At 47.3% G+C, this 25,992-nt stretch overlaps 1 protein-coding gene across 8 annotated transcripts; it reads left to right on the top strand.

Moving 5' to 3' along the window:
- The first annotated feature begins 84 nt into the window (after positions 1-84).
- Positions 85-22,170, top strand: LOC135234676 (natural resistance-associated macrophage protein 2-like). 8 transcript variants are annotated; one of them, XR_010324167.1, is made up of 18 exons: positions 3,422-3,553; positions 4,286-4,378; positions 6,042-6,184; positions 7,262-7,384; positions 9,108-9,227; positions 10,156-10,262; positions 10,411-10,481; positions 10,728-10,795; positions 11,577-11,732; positions 12,504-12,662; positions 13,107-13,193; positions 13,309-13,428; positions 14,273-14,422; positions 15,141-15,214; positions 15,435-15,588; positions 16,542-16,595; positions 18,909-20,624; positions 21,432-22,170. XR_010324167.1 is itself a non-coding variant. In XM_064299511.1 (17 exons), exons 2-17 carry the CDS (start codon positions 4,345-4,347, stop codon positions 18,984-18,986), a joined length of 1,698 nt encoding a protein of 565 aa, XP_064155581.1. In that variant the 5' UTR covers positions 85-354; positions 4,286-4,344; the 3' UTR covers positions 18,987-22,170. The 8 variants fall into 8 exon arrangements, 6 of the variants coding, with proteins under 6 accessions (XP_064155581.1, XP_064155582.1, XP_064155583.1 ...); XR_010324166.1 differs by having other exon boundaries at positions 18,909-20,680; positions 20,729-22,170; XM_064299511.1 differs by lacking the exon at positions 3,422-3,553 and adding an exon at positions 85-354 and having other exon boundaries at positions 18,909-22,170.
- Positions 22,171-25,992: the final 3,822 nt, after the last annotated feature.

The following is a 25,992-nucleotide window of genomic DNA, read 5'->3' as shown; positions in this document are numbered from 1 at the left end:
ATACACTCTGAAGACGTCGGTGATTAAAATAATAATAATAATAATTGCATGGAGAGAAGTGTGCGATATTATTTTTTTTTACCATTAATCAGCAGTCTTGTGTGCGTTCTCACTACTTTTTTATTGACATATCTGAGCAACCAATAATGGGAGAGGGGGGTGTGTTTGAAGAGCCGCGTTACATTTTTACTGTCCGGTTATATGTGCATGCAGGCATGGTGGAAGGCGATGTGTCACGTAGTAGTAGCTAGTTACTGGACATTTGGTAAATTATTCATGCGATTTTGGAATCGTTTATCATTTCACCATTGACAATTGAATTGTTATCTATTCATGCCCAGGAAGCGCTGCTAGGTAAGTCACATAAGTTAAATGAAATAGAAAGTTCAGGTTCATCACATGAACATGATTCGGTTCAAGTCAGCTAGGCTAGAAAGACAACCGTTGTATTTAGCTACCAACTGTCCAAAAATTAGATCACCTACTACCTGTGTATTTGAAAGTAGCCTATATATTAAGTTATCAACATTGTTGTGATAAGCCACTTGCTCGATAAATGACATTTACGACAAACATTGGAGGGAATCTGTATTGTATGTACTTACCCAAAGTCAGTGATTTTTTTTCCTTTTCAAAAAACTTTATTGCACAGTAACATTGTATTGAGTCTGTGAATAGGTTTTTGGTATGATATCCTGTGTCTGATGATAATAGCATTTTACTCTTCTAGTGTAGTCTACCTCTGGATTAGGATTAACGGCGTTAGTTTGCTAGTTTTGGGGGAACATTATAGACTGTGACCTTCAACAAAAGCGTGTAGGCTATGCCATATTTAGCAGACATTCGTGATGAAGATAAGGGCAGTTGTTCTGATCATCTGTGATATTTAGCCGAAGTTACTAGAACGCACCCATTTCATCTTGAAATAGGTGCAATTCGACACATTCGAAGGGGACATTTTTTGTCCATATTTTTTCATATTCCTAAATCATATTTCATATCTCAAGAAAAAGCATTAGGCCTATTATAGAAAATATTTGGGGTTATTTAACAAGAACGTGGCACTTCTTGTAAAGTATGCCACTTAACTTGAGTTTGAACGGCACTTTTCACATTGTGGTAAACAGCATTTTAATTTTAGTAATTGTATTGTTTTTAATTGTTTGTATTGTATTGTTTGTATTGTACTGTATTGGTTTTAATATCTTCCTGCCCAGGGACCGCAGATGTAAATTAGCTATATAGCTAACTCTGGCCCAACGGTTGTGTTGTGCATGGCCCCTGTTAAATAAACAAATAAATAAATCTTTTAAGTTTGCCGCAATATTTTTCTTTGAGGTTATATCTTGGTCGTCGGTTTTGGCGCGCTGTAATGTAAAGTTTCCAGTTACGAGTCGCGACCAAATGTTGTATTTGTACATCGCTTCTAGTTGCCTAATATTCCAGTTAATCTGTTTCCTCCGTGGTAATGTACGAGAGGTGTCGGATAAAGCCCCCACTGTTAGTATAAGATGATCTTTGTACAGATTGCTGACTTATTTCTGTGAATGTGTATTCCTTCGTTGGAATGATTACTGTGGATCTGGATTACCTGCTGCTGCTGGTAGTATTAGAAGCTGAAATAGCCAGCGTCAGTGGCTCATCTTGTCTACTGGTAGTATAGTAGACTGGGTGTAGTTTTTAAGGGAAATTGAGGCCAATCTTAACTGTGATGTAATTTGGCCGTCTAATTAGGTTACATTACTGCTTTTGCTTTATCTGTGGGTGGCATTTGAAAATACCACCAACATCAGGCCTGCATGTTACTGCCACAATTGACAATTTAACGGCAGGAATCTACATGCCTGGTGTTTTTAGTATTGTTTGTGTGTGCGTGTATGCGCGGGGGAGCATGGGAGTTTGCAAAACTTTTGTGGGAACTTCTGTAGAATTGTGTGTGTGTGTGTGTGAAAGAGAGACAGAGAGAGAGAGAGACAGAAACTTTGACACCCCTTTATTATCATAGTCAATTCACTGCACTAGAATAAAGATAAAAAATGTAAGACTAAGATAAACAGCAATACACCATATCAAATCAAAAACAACATAAAAAAGAGAGAGATTTTTGTTAAAGGGAGCTTCTTGTTATTTTGGGAACTACTGTGTTCATTGCAATGGCTTTAGGCATTTCAGATTTTTGTTGAGCACAAAAATTAAATTTAAATTATAAATTTAGTGTGAGCTTTCTTATGAAGATAAGTCAACATTTTCACTACTTGGCGCCATTCAGTTGATGGAGAAGACTGCCCTGGTCAAGGATCTTTGGAACTCATAGCACAGCCACATTTCACTTATGGGGAAAATATGAAACTGTCTGTTGCAGTGATAGATATTTAACTGAGCTCTCCTGCTGGTTCTGTCCCAAGCTCTTAAACCAGGGTGCAATTGTGGGTGTGTCTGTGCTCGTTTAGTGGTGTACCTTTGCGGGATTCATGGGCCGTGTTGGACTGAGACCAAAAGGGGTAAAATGGCAGGGGAATGTGGGAATTCAGAGCTTCCTTAACCTGCTGGAGTGCCTTAACCTTTTTGCCTGCAGTAGTTCCCAAGGTATTGTTAAAATGGAGTTGGGGCAGCAAGGCGGCTTGTCCTGTTAAAATTCTGTTCTACTGCGCAGTCTGGTCTCTGATAAGAGACTGTTCCAGTGCATGGATGGGCCCTATGGTCTGGTATTTGTTTAGGCTCTGTTCCAGTGCATGGATGGGCCCTATGGTCTGGTATCTGTTAAGGCAGTGTTCCAGTGCATGGATGAGCCCTATGGTCTGGTTTCTGTTCAGGCACTGTTCCAGTGCGTGGATAGCCCCTATGGTCTGGTATCTGTTTAGGCACTGTTCCAGTGCATGGATGGGCCCTATGGTCTGGTATCTGTTTAGGCACTGTTCCAGTGCATGGATAGGCCCTGTGGTCCAGTGTCTGGCCAGTAGTAGTGCTGACTGTGGCCACCAGTGACCCCTGCTGGTCCATCGGGCTCCTGCAAGTCCACCTGTTGAGCCACTGAGGAAGTGTCTTCCTCTGGCTCTTGTCTGGGTGAACCAACTTGCAAGCTGCAGCATGATGTGAAGCAGTGATTGGCATATCGTTCTTTGGAAGAGACCCCAGTGCCTGTATATGGATATTCCAAAGGGAGAAAAAGCATTACAGAAATTTGCGACAGGCATGTATGTAATTTGTAATAAAAAAAAATTTCCACACACAATTCCAGGTGTCTTATACAAGGCAGAGGCCTGTCCCAGCACCTTATTGCCAGCTTCCACCAGTTTGGAAACTAGCCTACTTTAAAAACAATGTCTAGCCCTATTTTCATACAGTCCATTGTCTAACCACAGTAAGCCGGAAAATCGTGGCAATGTTGCAATCGTCTAAACCCACCCCTTGGTAAAAAAAGTTCTCTTCTCTGGTTCTCGTGTTTCTGGAGAACACCCAAAGCTTAGCCTACATCACTAATAAATGTTATTAGGGATTGTGAGTCAAGGTTGGCTGGAGGTTTCCCCAAAATGTAGTCTGCGTTGTTTTTCAGGTAACATATTCAAATTTTTAATTTGCCTGTATTCTGTTGGCAAGCTAATCTTGTATCTCTTCATTCCTATAACCCACGTAGAGGTGCGCAGTTAGAACTTAGACATCATGTTTCTGATGACGGTTTATCCTCAGTTTTCATAGTTTTAAAAGAAATGGTTTTTCTGAAAGTGTGCTGTGAGCGCAGTGCTCTGTGGTGCTGACCTGATCTGTAAGGTGCACGCACATGTTAAACGACGCAACGGATGTGAGTTGACTATTCAGCTCTGTTTGTTTTTTTTTTTCGTCCGGTTGTTTTCTTGAAGGTTTGTTATGTGTGTAAATGAATGTTAAATAAAGGGCTTTTTAAACATTATTTGAAGGTTAAAGGGTTAACGTCTGTGCGGGTCTCATTGTCGGCTTGCAACACTAGGGGATGAATCATCACACGAGTTTTACATTTCTTTCCTGCTCTCCCTCTCTTCTGTCTCTCCCTTGGTGACTCTTTCTCATTCCTTCCTCTTTCTCTTTCACCCAGCACTGTTTGTTCTCTCTCTCTCTCTCTCTCTCTCTCTCTCTCATATATCAAGTTTCTCTTCCAGCAGCAGGTTGGCTGGGCTCTGCTGGAAGAGAAACCTGCTGGACGGTTGTTCTCTAGGTCTGTGTAGTAGGGTGTTCACGAGGGGCCCATGTGACCCCATAAGCGTCTCTAAGGGGCCAGTGTGGCCAGTAACGCCCTCTGTTACCCTTCCAGGCAGGGCGTCCGCCCCCAGGAACATTACCGTCTGCCCCCTGCCCCCCCCCCCCAGTGCCATGGCAACAGAGCAGGAAGTGGAGCTGTCGGAAGGTAACCTGAGCAGAATCTTGTCAGAGCCCGCCTCCCCACTGAGAGTTTAGTTCCTTTCCTGACCCTGGTACAACCACCAATTCCACTCACTCACCAGGAGTTCAGCTGTGTGTCACTCTGGAAGTTATTTTGCTTTTGAATTGGAAACATTCCCGACTTGATCCCGCTTATGTATATTCATATCCAGGGTGTGGAGAAGGACAGTACTGGGTTATGGATGTCCCATCCTTGGGCCTGCCTTTTCATGAATATTCATAATCTGGAATATAGCACTGGAAAGTCGTGTAGATCAGCAGTAGAGAGGACACAGGAGTTGAGAATCTGGGCAATATATAGCCTAGAATCTGTGGTGTTACATCCACTGCGTCTGTGGAGCTATAATATGTCATCAGTCACTCACTGATTTTAGCCAGCCAGATTGCTCCTGCTGTGGGGAGCCTGGTCTGATTGGTTCATAGGGTTCATCATTTTCCATAAAGCTCATTGTTGGCAGCTCACCTTGAGTAAGCATTTTACTGGGAGCTTATAATGCCATAATATATTATCTCTTTGATAATGGCCCATAACCTTCCGGTCGTAGATGCTGAAGGGTTTCAGCCAATTTGTGTTTTATGAGATGTCGTGCCTGTGGACTGGAGCCACTGCATGTGCACTGGACTTCCTTCCTGTGGATAGAGTTTAATTGCATAGAGCTCAGCCAGGGGGGATTTAAAGGTGTCTGTACACCTTCCTTATTGACTTTGGCAAAAAAAGGGCACTGTTGTGCAAGTAACACTGTAAATTCCCAAATGAACACCTGACTGAACAAACCTGCTGTGTAATCTTGTCTCCCAGCCTGTTTGCTATCTTGACGGCACCATACTGCCTTTCTCTGTGCTGGTTGCCCTTGTACACCAGTGTGTGTGTGTGTGTGCGTGCTTGTGTGCGGGTGTGTGTATGTCTGTATGTGTGTGTGTGGTGTGTGCTTGTGTGCGGGTGTGTGTATGTCTGTGTGTGTGTGTGTGTGTGTGTGTGGTGTGTGCTTGTGTGCGGGTGTGCGTGCTTGTATGTGTGTTTGTGTGTGCGTGCGGGTGTGCGTTCTTGTGTGTGTGTGTGTGTGTGTGTGCTTTTGTGTGCATTCTTGTGTGCGGGTGTGTGTTCTTGCGTGCTTGTTTGTGTGTGTGTGTGTGTGTGTGCTTGTCTGTGTGCATCCTTGTGTGCTTGTGTGTGTGTATGCGCTTGTGTGCATTCTTGTGTGCGGGTGAGTGTTCTTGCGTGCTTGTGTGTGTGTTTGTGTGCGTGTGTCTTTGCAGGGGGAAATCCCCTTGATCCAGCATAATTATGTTGAGACCAAAATAATGGTGCACCCAACCTATTTTGTCTCTTCCTTTCTCTCTTTCTCAATCTCCAGCCTTCCCCTCCCTCTTTCCTTTTATCTCTCTCCCGCTCTGCACTTTTCTTGTCTCTTTCCATTTTTTTGTGTTTGAATTTAATGTTTTTCTTCTCAATTGTTTGTGTTAGTATTATATAAATAATTGATAAATGGGGTATATCAATAATTGATATAAATTTTGATATAAGTCTTTCCTAAACAAAGGAAATATTGCATATAGGCTATAAAGCATGTCTCTCTCTCTCTCTCCCCCTCTCTCCCTCTCTCTCTCTCTCTCTCTCTCTCATACAGATAGTCTTTCTCAGGAGAATGGCATCTGGTCCACACACTTACAGAATGATGAAACTCCGCCCCCAGGCCACTCAGAATCTCCAAATCAGCTCTTCTCCACCTACTTTGAGGAGAAGGTCCCCATTCCAGAGGAGAGCAGTGGGGTATGGTAGATGGGCGGGGCTTTGGGTGGGAAGGGCGTTTTCCTGGTGGTCACGAGTCCAGCAATCGCCCCATGTAAAACAAAAAAAAAAGCACCTGTTTGAATGAATCCTGGCTTACCTAGCGCTGAACTCTGATGCTAAACAGCATCAGTTATCATGGCTTCACTGGCCCCTGTACCACATCTACAATTATCCTCAAACCTACACTCACCGGCCACTTCATTAGGTGACAGGAGTGGCACCCGGTATGGTCTTCTGCTGCTGTAGCCCATCTGCTTCAAGGTTTGACATGGTGTGCGTTCAGAGTTGCTCTTCTGCATACCTCGGTTGTAACGAGTGGTTATTTGAGTTACTGTTGCCTTTCTATCAGCTCAAACCAGTCTGGCCATTCTCCTCTGACCTCTGCCATCAACAAGGCATTTTTGCCCAGAGCACTGCCGCTCACTGGTTATTTTCTCTTTTTCGGACCATTCTCTGTAAACCCTAGAGATGGTTGTGCATGGAAATCCCAGTAGATCAGCAGTTTCTGAAATACTCAAACCAGCCGGTCTGGCACCAACAACCTTTGGACATTTAAATGTCCAAAGTCACTTAAATCACCTTTCTTCCCCGTTCTGATGCTTAGTTTGAACTTCAGCAGATCGTCTTGACCATGTCTATGTGCCTGAATGCATTTAGTTGCTGCCACGTGATTGGCTGATTAGATATTTGCGTTAATGGGTGCAGTTTGCAGTTGAACAGGTGTACCTAATGAAGTGGCCGTGGGTGTATTTGCTACCTGAATCACTACTTTTCAGTCTCCCTTTTGCACCTAATATGGTGCTTAACTTCATGTTAATGTGCTTAGCTGCATGTTTATATGTTTTCTGCTTCTCAGTAAGTTTATGTATTAATGGCTACCATCGGCAGTGACCCTGTGACTTCACATCAGGCTTTTTGACAAGACCTTTGTGAAGGGTGCAGTGCAGGAGGAATTTGATTGGTCGATGGACCGAGGGATTGATTGGTCAGTGGTGTTCCTGGGTGGTCTGGTTGGCTCAGCCTGCCCCTCTCCCCCTTTCCCCCGGATGCTCTCAGACGGGGTTCAGTTTTCGGAAGCTGTGGGCGTTCACCGGACCCGGGTTCCTGATGAGCATCGCCTATCTGGACCCGGGGAACATCGAGTCGGACCTGCAGTCCGGGGCCAAGGCCGAGTTCAAGGTACCGGATCGGTTCGTGGGTTCGGTCTGCGCTCCTGGTGACGGCAGTGAGAGGAGGGGCGGGGGGACCCCGCTCCTGGTGGCTCTCACCTGGTTCTGCATCGCCTCTCAACCTCTGCTTCTAATTATTTCATTAATCAAATCATTCATGTAACTTAACCTTTTAGTCATATTGATTCATCAGCTAGAAGTGCAGTATGTATGTTTGGAGACACGAGCAAGAGAGAGCTAGATTTAAATGGTAATGGTAAATGGACTGCATTTATATAGCGCTTTCATCCAAAGCGCTTTACAATTGATGCCTCTCATTCGCCAGAGCAGTTAGGGGTTAGGTGTCTTGCTCAAGGACACTTCGACATGCCGAGGGCGGGGTTTGAACCGGCAACCCTCCGACTGCCAGACAATCGGTCTTACCTCCTGAGCTATGTCGCCCCCTAGATTTAGACTTGTACTCAAAAGAGTTGTGTGTGTCTTCGTGTCAAATTCAGCGTGAAATATAGTTTTGAACCTTTTAAACGTAAGATGAGAAGACAGCACTGGAGTTTCATGTCAATTAGAGGTCTGGCTTTAGTACTATCCCTGCACTAACGTTACCTCTGCTCTGCTCTTATGTTGCCTGGCCCACCCTCTCTGATCTGGCTCTGCTGTGTCTGTGAATGCATACCGTGATTGACAGGCAGACAGGGCAAAGAACTATCCTGATTGGTTGTTAAGATTCAGGCAAATTTGGTGTGCCTGATTTCAGAGCCTGGGCCAGTCAGAGGGACCGGATTTTTTTTTTTTTTTTCTTAGACCGTGTCGTTTGTTAATCTGTCAGGATGTAAAGGAAATTTAACCAAGTTTGCACAAAAGTGCTCTACAACCAAACTTACCTACTGCACATTTAATAAATGACAGCTGTTTTAGTGTATGTATATGAAACCACAGTCTAGCATATGACTAAACCATTAGAGCTAATTTGCTGCTTGAGGCAGGTAGATTCTCCAGGCACAGGGTTTCCCACCCCTGCCAAAAGGGGCAGCTCCAGCTGTTACTGGGACAGTGTGAGCGGGTGTGTGGCAACATGGGAGGTGCACTTGTGAACAGGAGGTTTTGTTCTCTGCGGTCTGTTCTCTGCTTTTTGTTTTGCAGCAGTATGACAGCCAGCTAAACAATGTCGTCATTTTTTAATAATTATGTTGTACAGAAAGGGCCAAGGAATGCAACTAACATAATGTAATGTAATGTAACTACTATGATATTAAGACCATTTTGTTCAGTTCATTATTTTTATTAAAGTTTTTCTCCCATAAAGGTTTCATACTGCTGCTTACAGGAAGATTTGGTAATATGTTTATCATGCGAGTTAACATGCCACTTACATTGCAACCAATCAGTGATGTGACTGTTTAGTGGGCAGCCAATCAGAAGTGAACCTGAAGTGCATATACGTGAAGCATAGGTATGCCTTGTCATACCTCTAGCATGCTTAGGCATGAAAAGGGACATTGTGTTCTTTTCCTGTATGTGTACTTGAACAAAGTAAGCACACATATTTATCCTCCTCTTGTGTGCTGTGGGCTATACAAGCCTACATGAAAGCAGCACATTGATAAAATCCCCTAAAGTCCAGCCCTGGTTAGACCTTCTGCTGAACACACACACATAAGTAAGTGAATGTTATGAGCGTGTGTATAAATAATGAGCCAACGTATCGCTCTGCCCCGCCCCCCCCCGGCCCTCAGCTCCTGTGGGTGCTCCTGGTGTCCACCGTCATCGGGCTCCTGCTGCAGCGGCTGGCGGCCCGGCTGGGCGTGGTCACGGCCATGCACCTGGCCGAGATGTGCAATCGGCAGTACCGCGCCGTGAGTACCGCCCTGTCCGCCGCCCGTCCGTCCCCGTACCTCCCCCGTCTTACTCCATCATCGACACTCCCTCTCCACCCCACTCCCTCAAACCCCCACCCACTGTCTGCATTCCACTCCTCCTTGTGTCCCTGGATATGTACCCTGCACTCTGGGTATGTGCCCCGCCTACTCCCTGTGGCTCCTCCCTCTCTATAGCTGCCCCGCCTACTCACTGTGGCTCCTTCCTCTCTATAGCTGCCCCGCCTACTCACTGAGGCTCCTCCCTCTCTATAGCTGCCCCGCCTACTCACTGAGGCTCCTCCCTCTCTATAGCTGCCCCGCCTACTCACTGAGGCTCCTCCCTCTCTATAGCTGCCCCGCCTACTCCCTGTGGCTCCACCCTCTCTATAGCTACCCCGCCTACTCACTGTGGCTCCACCCTCTCTATAGCTGCCCCGCCTACTCCCTGTGGCTCCACCCTCTCTATAGCTGCCCCGCCTAGTCACTGTAGCTCCTCCTTCTCTATAGCTGCCCCGCCTACTCCCTGTGGCTCTCTCTCTCCCTGTCTGTGCCTGCCTCACTCTGCCTGTGTTCCTGCCCGCTTTATATATGCCCACCTACTCTGTGCATGTCGAGCCCACTGTCTGTACTACACCCACTCTCCATATGCCTCTCCAAATACTGCCAACGCCCTCTCAGTTCCCTATCGTCTCTCTATGCCCCCCTCTCTCTATCTCTCTATGCCCCCCTCTCTCTCTCTCCCTCTATGCCCCGCTCTCTCTCTCTACACCCCCCTCTCTCTATCTCTCTATGCCACCCTCTCTCTCTCTCCCTCTATGCCCCGCTCTTTCTCTCTCTACACCCCCCTCTCTCTATCTCTCATGCCCCCTTCTCTCTACACCCCCTCTCTCTCTCACTCTCTACCCCCCTCTCTCTCCCTCACCAGGTGCCGCGCATAATCCTGTGGCTGATGGTGGAGCTGGCCATCATTGGCTCCGACATGCAGGAGGTCATCGGCTGCGCCATCGCCTTCAGCCTCCTCTCCGCTGGCAGGTGAGCTCCGCCCGTCCTGCCCCGCCTCCCGCCCCGCCCCGCCCCGCCCCGCCCCTCCTCAGCCAAGGCCGGGCGAGGACCGAGGAGGCGAGGGTGGATGTAATAAAGGGGTCTGTAAGAGCCCTGCGTCTTTCTCTCGCCCCTGCAGGATCCCGCTGTGGGGAGGCGTCCTCATCACCATCATCGATACCTTCGTCTTCCTGTTCCTGGACAAGTACGGTGGGTCTGCCCCTGCAGCGCCTCACGGTGGCGCACGCACATTATTACAGTAAATAACGCCACTGCAGAGTAGGAACAATAAAACCCTTCTGTCTAAATAATGCCTTTGTGTAAAGATACCTGCATTCTCCCAATACTTTCAGACGGGCAGAGCAGTTAATAGTTGTAAGTTTATGCTGGGTTCTCTGTCGTTAGGTACCTGGATAGCAGAATGATCAGGCAGTGAAAGTGTGTCTGTTTCTCCAGGTCTCAGGAAGCTGGAGGCCTTTTTCGGTTTTCTCATCACAATCATGGCCATCACCTTTGGATATGAGGTGAGTCCTGAGGACTGGCCCCCACGGTCGGCGTGTGAACGTGCGAGCGAGCGAGCGGGCGGGTGCCTGATCGGTTATGCTGTGCGTACATGTACTTGAGCTGTGTTCTGCATGCAGGTGCTCTGATTGGCTGTGCTGTGCAGGCGTGTGCTCTAATTGGCTGTGCAGGCTTGTGCTCTGATTGGCCGTGCTATGTGTGCGTGTGCTGTGATTGGCTGCACCATGTGTGTGTGTGTGCTCTGATTGGCTGTGCCGTGTGTGTGTGTGTGTGTGCTCTGATTGGCTGTGCCGTGTGTGTGTGTGCTCTGATTGGCTGTGCCGTGTGTGTGTGTGTGTGTGCCCTGATTGGCTGTGCCGTGTGTGTGTGTGTGTGTGTGTGTGTGTGTGCTCTGATTGGCTGTGCCGTGTGTGTGTGTGTGCTCTGATTGGCTGTGCCTGTGTGGTGTGTGTGTGTGTGTGTGTGTGTGCTCTGATTGGCTGTGCCGTGTGTGTGTGTGTCTCTGATTGGCTGTGCCATGTGTGTGTGTGTGTGTGTGCTCTGATTGGCTGTGCCGTGTGTGTGTGTGTGTGTGTGCTCTGATTGGCTGTGCCGTGTGTGTGTGTGCTCTGATTGGCTGTGCCGTGTGTGTGTGTGCTCTGATTGGCTGTGCCGTGTGTGTGTGTGCTCTGATTGGCGTGTGTGGATTGGCTGTGCCGTGTGTGTGTGTGCTCTGATTGGCTGTGCCGTGTGTGTGTGTGCTCTGATTGGCCGTGTGTGACTCCCGGGGCGGTGTTTCCTCAGTACGTGACGGTGAGGCCGGACCAGGGGAAGCTGCTGACGGGCATGTTCGTGCCGTACTGCCAGGGCTGCGGCCCCGTGCAGCTGCAGCAGGCCGTGGGCGTCGTGGGCGCCGTCATCATGCCGCACAACATCTACCTGCACTCTGCGCTCGTCAAGGTGGGGCGCCCGCCCCCACCCCCCCCCCCCCCCCCCCCCCCCCCCACGAAGAGCACGCCCCCCGCTGAGGCGCTGCTTTCAGGGACGGTCTAAATCAGGGCTGTCAGACTCCCGTCCTGGAGGGGGCGCCGTGTCTGCTGCTTTCCACTGTGTTAACTTTCAGCATGCGTGATTCGTTTCAGTCAGTAATTGGCTGAAGAGTTTCCACACGCTTTGTTATCGAGGTTTTGATTGGCTGCTGATTGAAGGGAAACCGCACGTGCCTGCAGACGCTGTGGGGTTTGACAGCTCTGCTGTTAATAAAATCAAATCAGAATATACCTGTGACACAGTTTACAGCACGTTTATCACAGCGCGTTTGCCACTTACTGCACGTAGCTTTGGATAAAAGCGTCCGACAAATGTGATGTAATCTACGCCTCTCAGAATACCCTGGCCTTGCACCCCACATTAGCAAACCTGGGGTAACAGTGGTAAGGAGTAGCTTGGTACTCTACACTATCTTTGTCTGGTATCAAATACCGCCAGTGCTGACTGGAGGCCACACCTACTGGGTGGTACATAAATGAGCGTGCATTATTAAGTAGCTACATAAATAATGAAAAGGAGCATGGAGATGTCTGACTCCTTCTGTGATTTGACCCTGGTGGATGTGGTGGTCCACTGCCTGAGCCCAGTCACCCCGTTTCCTGGTGGACAAGAAGAGGGTCTTTGTGTTGCTGAGGCAACATGGTTAAGCGTGCTTCTTTTCTGTCGCCCTTGATGCCGTAGTCCCGGGAGATCGACCGCTCCTGCAAGGAGAAGGTGAAGGAGGCCAACAAGTACTTCTTCATCGAGTCGGCCATCGCCCTGTTCCTCTCCTTCCTCATCAACGTCTTCGTGGTGGCCGTGTTTGCCGAGGCCATCTTCGGACGCAGGAATTCTGAAGTGGTGCGTGTGGTGGACGCCCGGGGGGCGGGGGGCTCGGGGGGGGGGTCACTGAAATACTCGGAGCGCAATATTTGCCTTTTCACCTTAAAGGCCACATTCTGGCGTTAGCCCCAAAAAATCAAAATGGCTGGGATTCTATCGACATTCGTCCTTAACTTTGATTAATCATGAAAAGAGTCGTTTTGCGTTTACTTCTTTGTCAGATGTTAAGAACAGATATTGATTGAAGACAGGCTGATGTTTCTACCGATTTCTTTGGTCAACGTGGTGGTTTGCCTGTGCAATTAGAAGCCATTTGTACAAGCTTAAATCTGGCTAAGTCAAGACTCTTCAGTCGTCTTATTGACTGTTTGACATTGTTTCCGATGATCCCCTATTCCCTTCCCTCTCTCGCCGCCCTTCTCTCTCTTTCTCTCCGTCCCTTCTCGTTCTTTCGTGCCTCAGAACGAAATCTGCAACCAGACGGGCGGTCTGCACATGGACCTGTTCCCCCAGAATAACGAGACGCTGCAGGTGGACATCTACAAAGGGGTAAGCCGGCTCCTGTCATTAAAGAGCAGAGGGGAGGGGCACGGGGTCCTGGCCCCTGGCCCCGCCCGCTCGCTCACTCCCGCCCCCCTGTCCTCTCTCTCGGCCAATCACACAGGGCTTGGTGCTGGGCTGTTTCTTCGGGCCGGCGGCGCTGTACATTTGGGCGGTGGGGATCCTGGCGGCGGGGCAGAGCTCCACCATGACGGGGACGTACTCGGGGCAGTTTGTGATGGAGGTGCGTAGCGTAGCGCCGCGCTCGGAAGCGCGTTCACGCCCACGCACAGCACACGCGCAGCACATGCGCAGCACACGCGCAGCACACACGCGTGCAGTGTTGGCTGTACGTTTCTGATGCTTGTTGTATTTATTGTACCGCTGTCTGTCTGCTTGTGGTCTTTTTTTATCGTTTCCTGTTCTGGGATGACAGACACTTGTGCTATTCACTGTTTATTTTGGCGTAAACATTTGGGGATTTGCATCTGCGGTTTTATAAATTTCAGTTCAGGTGCGTTCCTTGTTGAACGCAGGATCTTTTTTTGCGTGGACTGCTATTTCTACAGTAGATTTAGCCTACTTACCAGTAGTTATGAATTTACATGCCACCCAGTGTCTTGATGTGGCGGTTTCATAGCTAGTTCTGAGACAGCCAAGTTCTGTACCCGTGTTCTGTCAAATAAATTACTAAAATAAAATAAAATGCATGTATAAGGGGAAGCTTAGCACTGCATACATTTATACATTTCGTAGTTCTGAAAGAGTAAATGTGTTTTAGATTATGTTAAGAGTGGGTCATTTGCATACACATCTGCACAGGAGCCGCACTGATCAACAGCTATGTTTAAGTGTTGAGTGTCTGGTGACGGAGTTATCAGGTAGTTCTAGTTTAACACTGCTGTGTTCCACCTGGGATTTGAGCCTGCAACCTTCTGGTGGCATGACCAGTTCCCTCACCATGTCCCTGCAGAGACCGCATTAGCTCCAGCTTGTTTTGGTTGAATTGATTCAGGTTTACTGAGTTATTTGTTTGCTCTGCCCCGCCCCGCCCACCCCGCCCCGCCCCGCCCCGGGACGTGATTCAGGGTTTTCTGAATCTGCGCTGGTCCCGTTTCGCCAGAGTGCTGCTCACCCGCTCCATCGCCATCACCCCCACCCTGCTGGTGGCCATCTTTCAGGATGTACAGCACCTGACCGGGATGAATGACTTCCTCAACGTGCTGCAGAGCATGCAGGTAAGGGAGGGGGGGGTCGGCTGCTTGGGACCTCAAACCTGGGCCCTGGTCACGGTCATTTAGAAACAGTATAAACAATCTTATTGTTGAAATCGAAAAATGCCAAAGACACTGTGCAATCTTTTTATTTTTTTGGGTAACAGGATAAGCATGTGTACTTTTTTAAAGTTATGAACAGGATGGTACAGTTTCCTGTTTTCTGAATACAAATTCCTTTTCCAAATGAGAACTGGGAAACGGAAAATGCATCTCCCAGAGTGCAGGGGATTTAAATCGGCTAGGAGGTGTTTCATTGCTCTTCAGTGACCCCTGCTGGTCGACCGGGTGCCGGTGAACTGCGTATGAAATGTCTTTTTGCCTCCGTTCGGAGAGCTCGGCTGGGATCTGCGGTGTGAAAAAGGCCGGTGACGCCACGCGTTTCACAGGAGAACGGCCGCGTGCGACCGCACTCTCCCAAATCAACAGCGGGGATTGCGCATGAATGTGGCTGCAAACAGTCGAGTGGATGTTCCAAATTAGGGTGGGAACTGGGACATGTAAAGCCCCATGCTGGGGACGTCTTAGTGAATCCTGTGGTGTTTAACGTGCATTTCCATGGTGTGTGTATTCACTCTCTCTCTCACTCTCTCTCTCTCTCTCTCTCTCTCTCTCTCTCTTCTCTCTCTCTCTCTTCTCTCCTCTTCTCTCTCCCTGTCTTCGCTCTCTCTCTCTCTCACAGTTGCCTTTTGCTTTGATCCCGATCCTGACGTTCACCAGCCTGCCCTCCGTGATGGGTGAATTCGCCAACGGCCTGTAAGTGTGTCCCAGCGACCCGGCAGCCGCACCGAGAGAGCGGTGTTGGGGGTGTAATGTTGGGTCCTCGGCTTGTCAGCGTGTTCCCTCACAAGCGCAGCGAAGCGAGACTCGGGCCTGCGGCGTCGGGTGTGTAAGTGACGTCACTCTCTCTCTCTCCCTCTCTCTGTCCCCCTCTCCCCTTCTCCCCCTCTCTCTCTCTCTCTCTCTCTCCCGGCAGAGTGTGGAAGATCGGGGGCGGCGTGGTCGTCCTGGTGGTCTGCGCCATCAACATGTACTTTGTGGTGGTGTACGTCTCCGCGCTGGACAGCGCGTGGCTGTACGTGCTGGCCGCCTTCCTCTCCGTCGCCTACCTGGGCTTCGTGGGCTACCTGGTGAGCGTCTCCGATTCCGTCGTCCGGCGTCGGGGTCCGAAAATTCGAACCCAAAATTCCGGAACTCAAAATTTGCCTGGCTAATACGAAAACGAACCTGGAATTCGGATGTTTAAGCCAAAGTTAAAAATTCACATGGCTACATGTTACAGCAAGGATCCTTTGAAAGTCCTTGGAAAACACACACACACACACACACACACACACATAGCTTATAGCGTCACGTTCTCCCAGTTTGGAACAGGTGGTTGAGTTCATCTCGTTGGTGAAGGGTTCTCCCTAAACCGAGTAGATGCCAGCGCGCACTCTCCTCCAAAGCATGCTTCGCCAGCCGCTGCAGTTCACCCGGGCCGAGCTGCGCAGACTCTGCGTCCGGAGAGCGCTCTCAGCGCGCAGCCAGCGCAGGCAGACTGCGGGCAGCAGACTGACTGCAGGGGTCACTCTGACACAATGAGACGAATGGGCCGCGTGGTGCAATGCTACATGCTACCTCGCCGGGTCCTTCACTGTCAAGTGCAGCAGTGTCGAGTGCAACATTTGACGTTGCTAACAGTTTAGCACGCCGAGTTCATTGCAGTTTGCTGTTTGTTTAAGATGGAAACATGACATTCGTTCTTGCTGGGACAGCCCAACACGTCACAGCCCCGTGTAGCCGTTTGTAATTCACGCTTCTCTTTTTTGTTTTTTTAAATAATCTCTTTAACACTTTAGGCGAAAAGCCTGCGTGAGCTGACGCAGACTCTGAAGTGTTCAGCCCTCCCACCAGTTTAAAAGTTTCTTTGAGAATAAGTGAATGAAAAAAAAAAAAACATTTTCAATCAAGCGCCACGCAAGGCGTTAGTGAATCCTGCCGTGCTTAACACGCATTTTCATGGAATGTGTATTCACACTCTCTTTCTCTCTCTCCATCCCCCTCTCTCTTTCTCTCTCTCTCTTTCTCTCTCTCTGTGCAGGCCTGGCTGTGTCTGATTGCCCTGGGTGTTTCCTGTGTGGACATCAGTGGCAGGGTAAGCACCGGATCAGCAGCTTTTTTTAGGGGAGCGGCCAATAGTGTTCCTCCCAGCCGGCCCACTGTCGGTATCCCACAATCCTCTGCTGTGGGGGTTCCAGAGTGAGGGAATTGTGGGAAAGGGGAATGAACGCTCGCTCCATTTCCAGCGATGTTCAGTGTGCTCATGTTCACCTCTGAGAACAAACAGACCAAGCTGCCGATTCCGATTCAGGCTTCCGAGGACTGAACTGGAACGAAATGAGCGTGTGGCGTTCATCTGGGATTGTTTTCTGTATTTAGTGTTACGACACGGAAACGCGTATCATCGAACCCCTGCCTTGAATCTTGTTATGAAAGTCAACATTGATTTGGTCTACGAGGAAAACCAGTGGTATTCGGTTTGAGTTATCATTGGCGACAATATGAACCTTGATGCCGAAAGTTCTAGCTCATTCGTAGATGGCATCAAACCGTGCCTTTTGTACTTTGAGGTTAATTTAAACGATATGGACCTAATTGCATTTGTCTCGTATAATGCGAATGTTGAAAGCATACAATAAAACTCAGCTGAACACCAAACGCCGTTCATTTTAACGCGGTGTTCACCTTGTGACGCCGGCCAGTGGAGTTTAAGAGAGTAGTGTCCTGAAAGTTGAGAAATTTGTGCGTGTAGCGCATTGTCCCAGCGGAAAGTTGCACTCGGCTTGACCGCGAAATCACATGACACTGCCGCTGGATTCCTGGATTTGACGAGCGCTGTGGCCTAACTTCTGTGCGAGTTAAATCTAAATTACTGATTCACAAACTAGGCGCTCAACTGACACATTTTGAGCAGACCGCAGTACCCAGCTTGTTCTTTCCATCCGACTCTGTTCATGCAGAACGAGAACAAATTTACACTAAGCACTGCCAAAGAGTGACAGAGAACTGACCATGATTAAATGTAATCACTAAATTTTAACTTTGCTTATTTATTTGAATTAATCTGTTTTAGACTTTTTTTTTAAATGATTTCATTGTTATTAGTCTTTGATTTAATGATCATATGCAGGTAATAGTATTGCAGTTTGTCTACTTCCCTTTGCCTAAACAAATATTACTGTTTTACTTTGTTCCTAAAGCAGCACTTGACAGTGTGATAACATTACTGTGAATCACTGTGCCTAGTTAGTGCCAATTGGTGTAGATTACTGGGGAAGGGCAACGTGTAAATTAACTGATAATAAGGCTCTACTGCCCTCTTGCTGTGGGATAACTGAATAGCACTTGGGAAAAATACTCTCTAAACTAGTGCCCCTACTGACAGTCAAAGTGTAATTTTTTACAATGCGCAGAGCAAAAACAGAGAGAACAGTTGGTTTCAGAAAAGAATGCTGGTCATTTCCATGTTTATTAAATAGGTTATGTGTGGCTGACATCTAAATCAATCATTTTTTGCTTGTAAATATCCATAGTATACACATAATGTAATTATTATCTCACTGCTAACAGGTTTTTAATGCTGTTAGCAGTAAGCAAATTGATTGTTATTGTTACATCACCGATTCTTGTCAGTGGTTCTGTTGACAGCATTGTAACCTTCTTAACTTTATTGGTCAGCTTCCTTGCGTGCTTCAGACAATTATGATTCATTAAAGGGTTAATTGAGTAAAGCAGCCAATCACAGTAGCACTCTCAACTCTGTCGCAGGTCACATTCACGTTTTTATTCCCATTGTTTAAAAAAAAAAATATGAGAAGACAAGTTTGTTGTCAATCAGCTGGTCGTCAGGGATTAGATTGACTGTCATTTTTCTGCCCTTAAAGAATAGCCTGTTATACTTTTTCATCACGTTGGACCAAAGTGGCCTGTGTAAATGTATAGCATGTTTTATATACACCGTGGGATTTATTGTTTGAATCGTCTTTCTAAACTGTGGCGTTTTACCGTGTGTCCTGATTGAGGTTGATGGTGCCAAGGAGATGCCCATGTGTAGCACTGAACACGCAGGTCAGACTGTCTGCTGCCATTCAGTGCTCAGCAGTTTCTAAGCGAGCTCGATTTTGAGAGCTGTGAGAACAGCGGAAGTAGCAATAGTGCTAACAGTGCTAATTAGCCGCTGAACAGGATCTCTCGCTCTTGTTTGTTTGCATGACGGTTTCGCCATCTTAAAGGTGTTCGTTCCTGAAGGAAATTGCGCTTTCGTAACTGCGTACGATCTGTGCTCAACCTCTAATGTTGTGCATATGAAAGAGTAGTTCTGATGGATCGTTCATAGAAAGTGTTCCTGGGAGTTCTGCTAGACTCTAAATGAATTGTTTTTTTGTCTCTCTGTCTGTCCGTGTCACAGGTGTGTTGGGGTCTGGGGAGACACACGGAAACGCACCTGCTGAACGACATGGATGGCAGCGGGCCTGCGGAAAGGTAGAAGGAAGTCTGGGGCAGCGAAGGAGAGAAGAAAAGAAGGGAGGAAGAGACGAGAAGAAAGCTCTCCGTCATGCTGCTCTACTTGATTGTACCTTTATCACCAAGCGTACGCAGCCTCTGTCATTATACCCTTTCCCACTGTAGAGCTGAACCAGGCTGGCTCATTATAGCCCTTTCCCACTGTAGAGCTAAACCAGGCTGGCTCATTTTACCCTTTCCCACTGTAGAGCTAAACCAGGCTGGCTCATTTTACCCTTTCCCACTGTAGAGCTAAACCAGGCTGGCTCATTTTACCCTTTCCCACTGTAGAGCTAAACCAGGCCGGCTCATTATACCCCTTTCCCACTGTAGAGCTGAACCAGGCTGGCTCATTATAGCCCTTTCCCACTGTAGAGCTGAACCAGGCCGGCTCATTATACCCCTTTCCCACTGTAGAGCTGAACCAGGCTGGCTCATTATAGCCCTTTCCCACTGTAGAGCTGAACCAGGCTGGCTCATTATAGCCCTTTCCCACTGTAGAGCTGAACCAGGCCGGCTCATTATACCCCTTTCCCACTGTAGAGCTGAACCAGGCTGGCTCATTATAGCCCTTTCCCACTGTAGAGCTGAACCAGGCCGGCTCATTATAGCCCTTTCTCACTGTAGAGCTTCTGAAGGTCCTTACACCTGTTACCGTGATGATACCTCACAAGGACATGAAAAAACGCTCTTACATTTTTAATAACATTTTTACTGTTTCACTACTGCACAGAGACTTATGTGACAGACCCTATGCAGTGTGATAATACGTGCGAGTACTGAAGGTGATAATTATCTGCTGCTCTACACTGCCCCGTGTGGCAGGGCTAGTAGTGCTTCTCTGTGAAAGCTGATTTACTCATGAAGCATGAATTCACTGGACTGGCTATCGCATAGACGTCAGACTATTCTGCGATAGGACTTATGCTGCTGCCTTCTGTGGGTTTCAAACCCCCACAAGAGTACAGTAAGAACCTCTGCAACTGTACGGACTACATTCCTCACTGTGAACAATTTTAACTCATTTGGAAAAAGATGCAGTCTCCTATGGGGGGTAACATCATTGTCCATAGTGGGCCAGTGTACACATTTTGTTCCTACTTCCAAATCAGCGTGTTTTGGTTCACTGGTCCTGCAGGCAGGAACTTCACCCGACCCCTTGTCGATCACGCCCCTCCACATCCGTCACCCTGACGATGAGCACCGATAACCCAGACCCCCGAAGCGTAGCTCAGTGCGACAGATGGCCATATAGATGGTGTGCACAGCAAGTCCTCGCTCTTCGGCCTCACCCAGTTCCATATATAGCGGAAGTGACATCACATGAAATCAGCCAATAAGCACCATGGCTCATTCAGGCCATTTTCACTCACTCCGTAAACATGGTATAATTAACACTTTCAGCTCTGGTCACCTGCTGCTCCTTCTCACTCTGCAGCCCCCCAGCTGAGCTGCGCAGTCACTCTTCAGCCCCCCAAGCTGAGCTGCGCAGTCACTCTGCAGCCCCCCAAGCTGAGCTGCGCAGTCACTCTGCAGTCAGGATTCAATATCAAAGCACAGGGCTGTGACCCCACCGATGGGAGGCTCAGCCCTTTAAGACACTGTTCTAGTGCATGGCTGGGTTCCATGGTCTGTTATCTGTTAAGGCCCTGTTCTAGTGCATGGATGGGCCCCACAGTTCGGTATCTATTAAGGCTCTATTCTAGTGCATGGATGAGCCCCAAGTCCAATATTAGTTAAGGCACAGTTCTAGTGCATGGATGGGCCCCACAGTCTGGTATTTATTAAGGCTCTATTCTAGTGCATGGATGGGCCCCACAGTCTAGTATTAGTTAAGGTTCTGTTCGAGGGCGTGGATGGGCCCCACAGTCTGGTATTTATTAAGGCTCTATTCTAGTGCATAGATGGGCCCTCTGTTCTGATATTGAATCTGAATGGTACCAGTGCTGTCTGTAGCTGGAAGCCCCAGCGGGTGATGTTTAATTGGCCCTAGTGTCACCCAGGATGGGGGGGTTTCAGCGTCTCATCGCGCGCTGTCGCCCCCTGCTGGTCGACCGGGTGTCTGTGTCCCTCGTGCCTTCATTACTGTGGATTTACATAAATCACATCTTTATCACAAAAAATGAATGACACGTTCATTGATAAATGTGATCTAGGAGAAGTAAATGACAACCATAAGCCATGTATAGTTTATATATCATTTGGAACTGAGATAAAGATAATCTATAATGAGTATTTTTGCGTAAATTTAATTTCTCTATTGCTTTAAAATCCCAACAAGGTTCTGGGTAATATTTTACCCAGGCTAACCGTTTCACGGGGGCTAATAAGTCAACAGAACACAAGGGTTAGTAATCCTATAGAGAACAGGCTTGGGGACATTAACTGTGTCTAAAAAACGAGGCCGTTGTTAAATAAAGCCTGGCAGGGCACATTAACATGGCCGTGTGTTTTCAGAGTCTGCTTGGCCTTCGTTAATGAGCTGTGATCATTTAGTTAAAAAGGTAAGGCCTTAAGTTTCATAGTGGTACAATACAAGGTATTTATGAGCAACCTTTCCCCCCAAAAGAACAACCAATGAAATGAAAATGTATTTTTGCAGCAGAAATGTGTGTGTGTGTGTGTGTGTGTGATGTTAAGGACCTATGACTATGAAAGTTAGCGAAGTACTATAAATGTATTGTATGACTAATCCATTAATTCCTTATAGTTTTTATGAATGGTGTAATTTGTTCCGATGTACCTCTGCAGAAAATGTGTGTGTTTATTTGTGAACACAATGCATTTTATACTAGTTTGATTCTTTATTACATTAAACAATGACAAAGGTAACATGACCTTTAGTCTGGGGTTCTACCTCACCCTGGGGTGAGTGCGCTGGTGTGGAGTGTCTGTATGAACCTTTGAACTGTGCAGTAATTTTACACTGACTCATATTTTTGTCATAATTGTAAAAGGAAGGAGTTCTTTCTTGTTTTACAACAACAATGTTAGGTCTTTTTTTACACCATAGACAATTTATTTAAAAAATGTTTTAAAAAATGAATGGAGAAATTGAAATGCAATCAGTCTGTATTAAATGAGAAAATCAAACTTTATTCCTCTCCTCAGGTTCTTGTTCTTTAGTTTAGTTTCATTTGAAGGATAAAATAAAGATTAAGAAGCAATCCTTGGCTTTGGATTAATTATTAGCAAGAATAGGGGCATTGTTTGAAATGTAATTTATTTTGTCTTCCGCCATTGTAATACATGACAAATACCATCATCTGCAAAGAGTTTTGGAACAAGTGAAATCAGTGGATTAAGACTGCAAGTAGTTATTCAAGTCTGAGGTCTCAGATGCACTTTGCATTTTTGCCACAAGGTGGCGCGTCAGACTGCCGAAATTGCAGCTTCCTGTTCGAACTAAATTAAGGTAACATTTTTTCTTAAGTATGTGGTCGGGAAGAGGTCTTAACCACAAACATGCCGTACATTGCCTGTGTTGTAATTGAAAAACACTATTGGAAGACTTAAGAAAATACGAGCACTGTCTTGTTTGGGGGTAAAAAAAAGCTTCTCCTCTACTCTGCTTGCCTCCATCCATGGCTCTGCTCTCCGATAGCCTTTATGTTAGCACTAGGGGATGACACAGGCAGGGTAACACTGTAATCTGCCATTGCAAACATCTCTGAATAGCACAGACTCCATCAGCGTATGGCCTCGGTCCAGACTGACCCTGGCGAGCACTCAGGGGTCAGAGGTCACTTCGGTTTGTGGTTTCACCCTCTCGCCCCGCTGTCCGAGAGCTCTCTCACCCGCGCGGCCACGCCTGGGAGCTGAGTAAAGTCAGGTGTGAACAGTCTCCTTCGCAGCAACTCCACCTGACCGCCAGTACGGGCTGGCCGCCTCTGCAGCAGCACTAGCAGCAGCTGAGCGGACACCGCTTTTCTAAAAAAAAAAACTTTTATTTTTATTTTTCGATGGGTGGCAGGGGAACATTTCCTCCCCCATTGAAACTGGAGACTCAGACGGGGGGCACGGGACCGGAATGGGGGCGGGGGGGGGGGCTTTATGTAAGAAGGGAGTCTTCCCGCCTCCGCGCCATGTTTGTTGTTTTTCCAAAGCGGGCTGGGCTCTCCCTGCGTAGGCCTCTCAGCCTGTCGGTTAGGCCTCTTTCCTGGAAGGGGAGCCCAGGAGAGGCCATTCCGGGGCAGGCCGGTGATGGGAGGGTGCCGGGGGGTGCCGGGGGGGTGGGGGGGGGGGAGGTTTCTTCCTGTAAGTCACGTGGCCCAAGCCTCCCTCGGCACCCAGGCTGTCCTGCACGACCCCTCCCCCACCCCACCCCCCGGCGCCGGGGGCGAGCAGCAGGACTCAGGTCACCACGAACACCGCTTCCGAGCGCACACGTGTCCGAAATTTGTTTCGGTTACGCAGAATCTCTCTCTCCCTTCCTCTGGTCCTCTCTGCTGCAGCGGGTAATTCTGGTGAGATGGGATCCGTGTGCAGACGGCGCTGGAAAAGGGGAACCCTGTGCACAGCTAGAAATACGCCTGAGGCATCATATGGAATACCTCCACAACACTCTAGACATTTATGCACTACATTACATTACATGTATTTAGCAGACGCTTTTATCCAAAGCGACATACAAATGTGCATTTCATGGTCATGGACAACTACAAAACACAGGTTCAATAAGGGAGTATACTCATTTCGTACAGCTATTTCTAGCCAAGAACACAGTTCAGTTCACACAGTGAACACTGTTCTGACCTAACTTATGCCAAGCCAAACTAGGGAGAAGAACAGCAAACGATGCAGCAAACGATCATGGTCCACTCCAGAAGCACTGGCGATCCAATCATAACCACTTTAGCTTCCTGACAGAAGCAACCAGATTTGGTCTAAAATCTCCCGGTACGACATGTGCCATGTATCCTAACAAGATAACCTGGCTCCAGTGATGGGGCTGCCTTAACTGATACCAGACAGTGAAGTTCCAATGATGTTTAACAAAGTCCTGGTCCTTATGTATGTGGTTTGAGGACAGTCGAGGTTTCCCTCTGGCAAGCCTTCTGATAGCTCACGGAGCTGGCATCTAAGTGCAGTTTAGGAGACTTGGTGATGCCAAGACGCAATTAACTTCTGCAAATCTCCAAATGCATCTCTAACCACTGTGCACAATTTGTTGAGTCTGACCCAAGTTCATTTCTAGCCCAGTGTATTTTTTAATGCTTTTAAACCCCTTTTTTCCAGTGTAATAATGTAAATTAAAAAAAGAATGACTAAAAATAGTTATGCTGGGATAGGCTCCAGCTTCCCCCCAGTAATCCTGACCAGGAATACGTGGGTTAAATAATGAATGGATGGATGGGTGGAATAGTTGTATTTAAGACATGCGTGTTCCTGTTGTGAATGCCAATGGCCTCTGAAATTGTAGTTGAAAGCAGAGAAACTCCGCCACTCAGAAAAACAAGCTTGGAACTCTCTGGTTCCCAGTTATCCAATTACTCAGCAAATACATTGCGATTCTGCACCTTCACTCGTACAAACGGTCTTGTGATTCGATGACGTGTCTGCCGATCACGGTCAGAACTTGGAGGGCTGTCTTGTCTGTGCTTTCACAGTGATAATTCCTCCCTGGTTCGTGCTCCGGTGATAATGTTCAAAACTGATCTTTCTGGGCGACAGTAATTTTACAAGTGGACGGATCAAATTTATGCGTTTATGGGCAAACTACACGTTTATTATTTCTGTCATGAAATGATTGACGCACGTCTGCACCATATGAAAATGGAATTTAACATATCTAATTCCATTTGATTTGTTTCCATTATGACATCAGGGCAAACATCAGATATATATTGGACATGTGAAAAAATCTGATTTGGCCCATTTCAAACTATCTATACAAAGCCTCAGTGACCAATGAAATTTAAAGCATGTTGGGCCCCATTTCAGTGACACAATGGATGGACAGACAGACAGTACAGCAGTACACCCTTGTGGAGTTTTGGGCCATGTGCAGTGAGGTCCAATTTATGTCCCTCTGTCTGTCTTGCTAGGAGAACATGTGATCCCACAAATTATAGTCCCTCCAGGATCTGCCCTCTTCTTCTTCATTTTCCCTGCATATTCCCTAGATGTGCTGCATATTCCCTAGATATACTGCATATTCCCTAGATGTGCTGCATATTCCCTAGATATACTGCATATTCCCTAGATGTGCTGCATATTCCCTAGATATACTGCATATTCCCTAGATATACTGCATATTCCCTAGATGTGCTGCATATTCCCTAGATATACTGCATTTTATTTCAGCAATAGCAGGCCCATTTCCTGAAGAATGGCTGGTCAAGCCACAGGACAGAAACCCCAGGATGGCCCTCTGTCAGGCCATTATCAACGCCAAACTATTTGTCATGGTTCTGTCTTTTTGTTTCTATTTTTCCTTTTTGGGCCGCCAGTTGGCGGCACTTCTCGGTTTTTGTATTTCAGTTCATTCCCTCATTGGTTTCCCCTGTGTTAATTGTATTATCGTCTCGTTATTTAATTATTGTTCCCACCTGCCTCGTTATTTAATCATCGTCCCCACCTGCCCCTCGTTTTCCCTTCCCTCTCGTTTGATTATGTATTGAGTTCACCTGTGTCTTGTCTATTTAAGTTCTTTGTCCCCTTGACTCAGGTGCTGGTTCCTTGTGTTTGTTTCTGTCCATATGTATCCCGCCCGCTTTTGTCCTGCTTGCATTTCGTTTGTGTTTCTGCTTATGTGTTCCGCCTGCTTGCGTGCCCTCGTTATGTGTTCCCAGTGTTTTGACTTTTTGAGTTTCTATGCTTGTGTTTTTAAGTATTTTTGAGTTTTCATTTGTTATTGCCCCTCGTGGCCTTTTGTTTGTTCCCGTTTGTTTTTTGTAATAAGTAAAGTCTTTGTTTCATTTACCTTTCAGTCTCTTTTATTCTGCGCTTGGGTCCAACCCGTCAAAACCCTTACACTATTTCTTAGA

This window comes from Anguilla rostrata, chromosome 11 (genome assembly GCF_018555375.3).
Source record: "Anguilla rostrata isolate EN2019 chromosome 11, ASM1855537v3, whole genome shotgun sequence".
In the NCBI taxonomy this organism is placed as follows: domain Eukaryota; kingdom Metazoa; phylum Chordata; class Actinopteri; order Anguilliformes; family Anguillidae; genus Anguilla; species Anguilla rostrata.
This window is presented reverse-complemented; position numbering and strand designations above follow the sequence as displayed.

Excerpts from the sequence above, each read along its gene's own strand:
- LOC135234676 (XM_064299509.1), top strand. The coding sequence starts at position 3,484 with ATGTTATTAGGGATTGTGAGTCAAGGTTGGCTGGAGGTTTCCCCAAAA. Across the intron at positions 6,185-7,261 it reads TTCCAGAGGAGAGCAGTGGG|ACGGGGTTCAGTTTTCGGAA; the intron begins GTATGGTAGATG and ends GGATGCTCTCAG. Across the intron at positions 10,263-10,410 it reads AGCCTCCTCTCCGCTGGCAG|GATCCCGCTGTGGGGAGGCG; the intron begins GTGAGCTCCGCC and ends TCGCCCCTGCAG.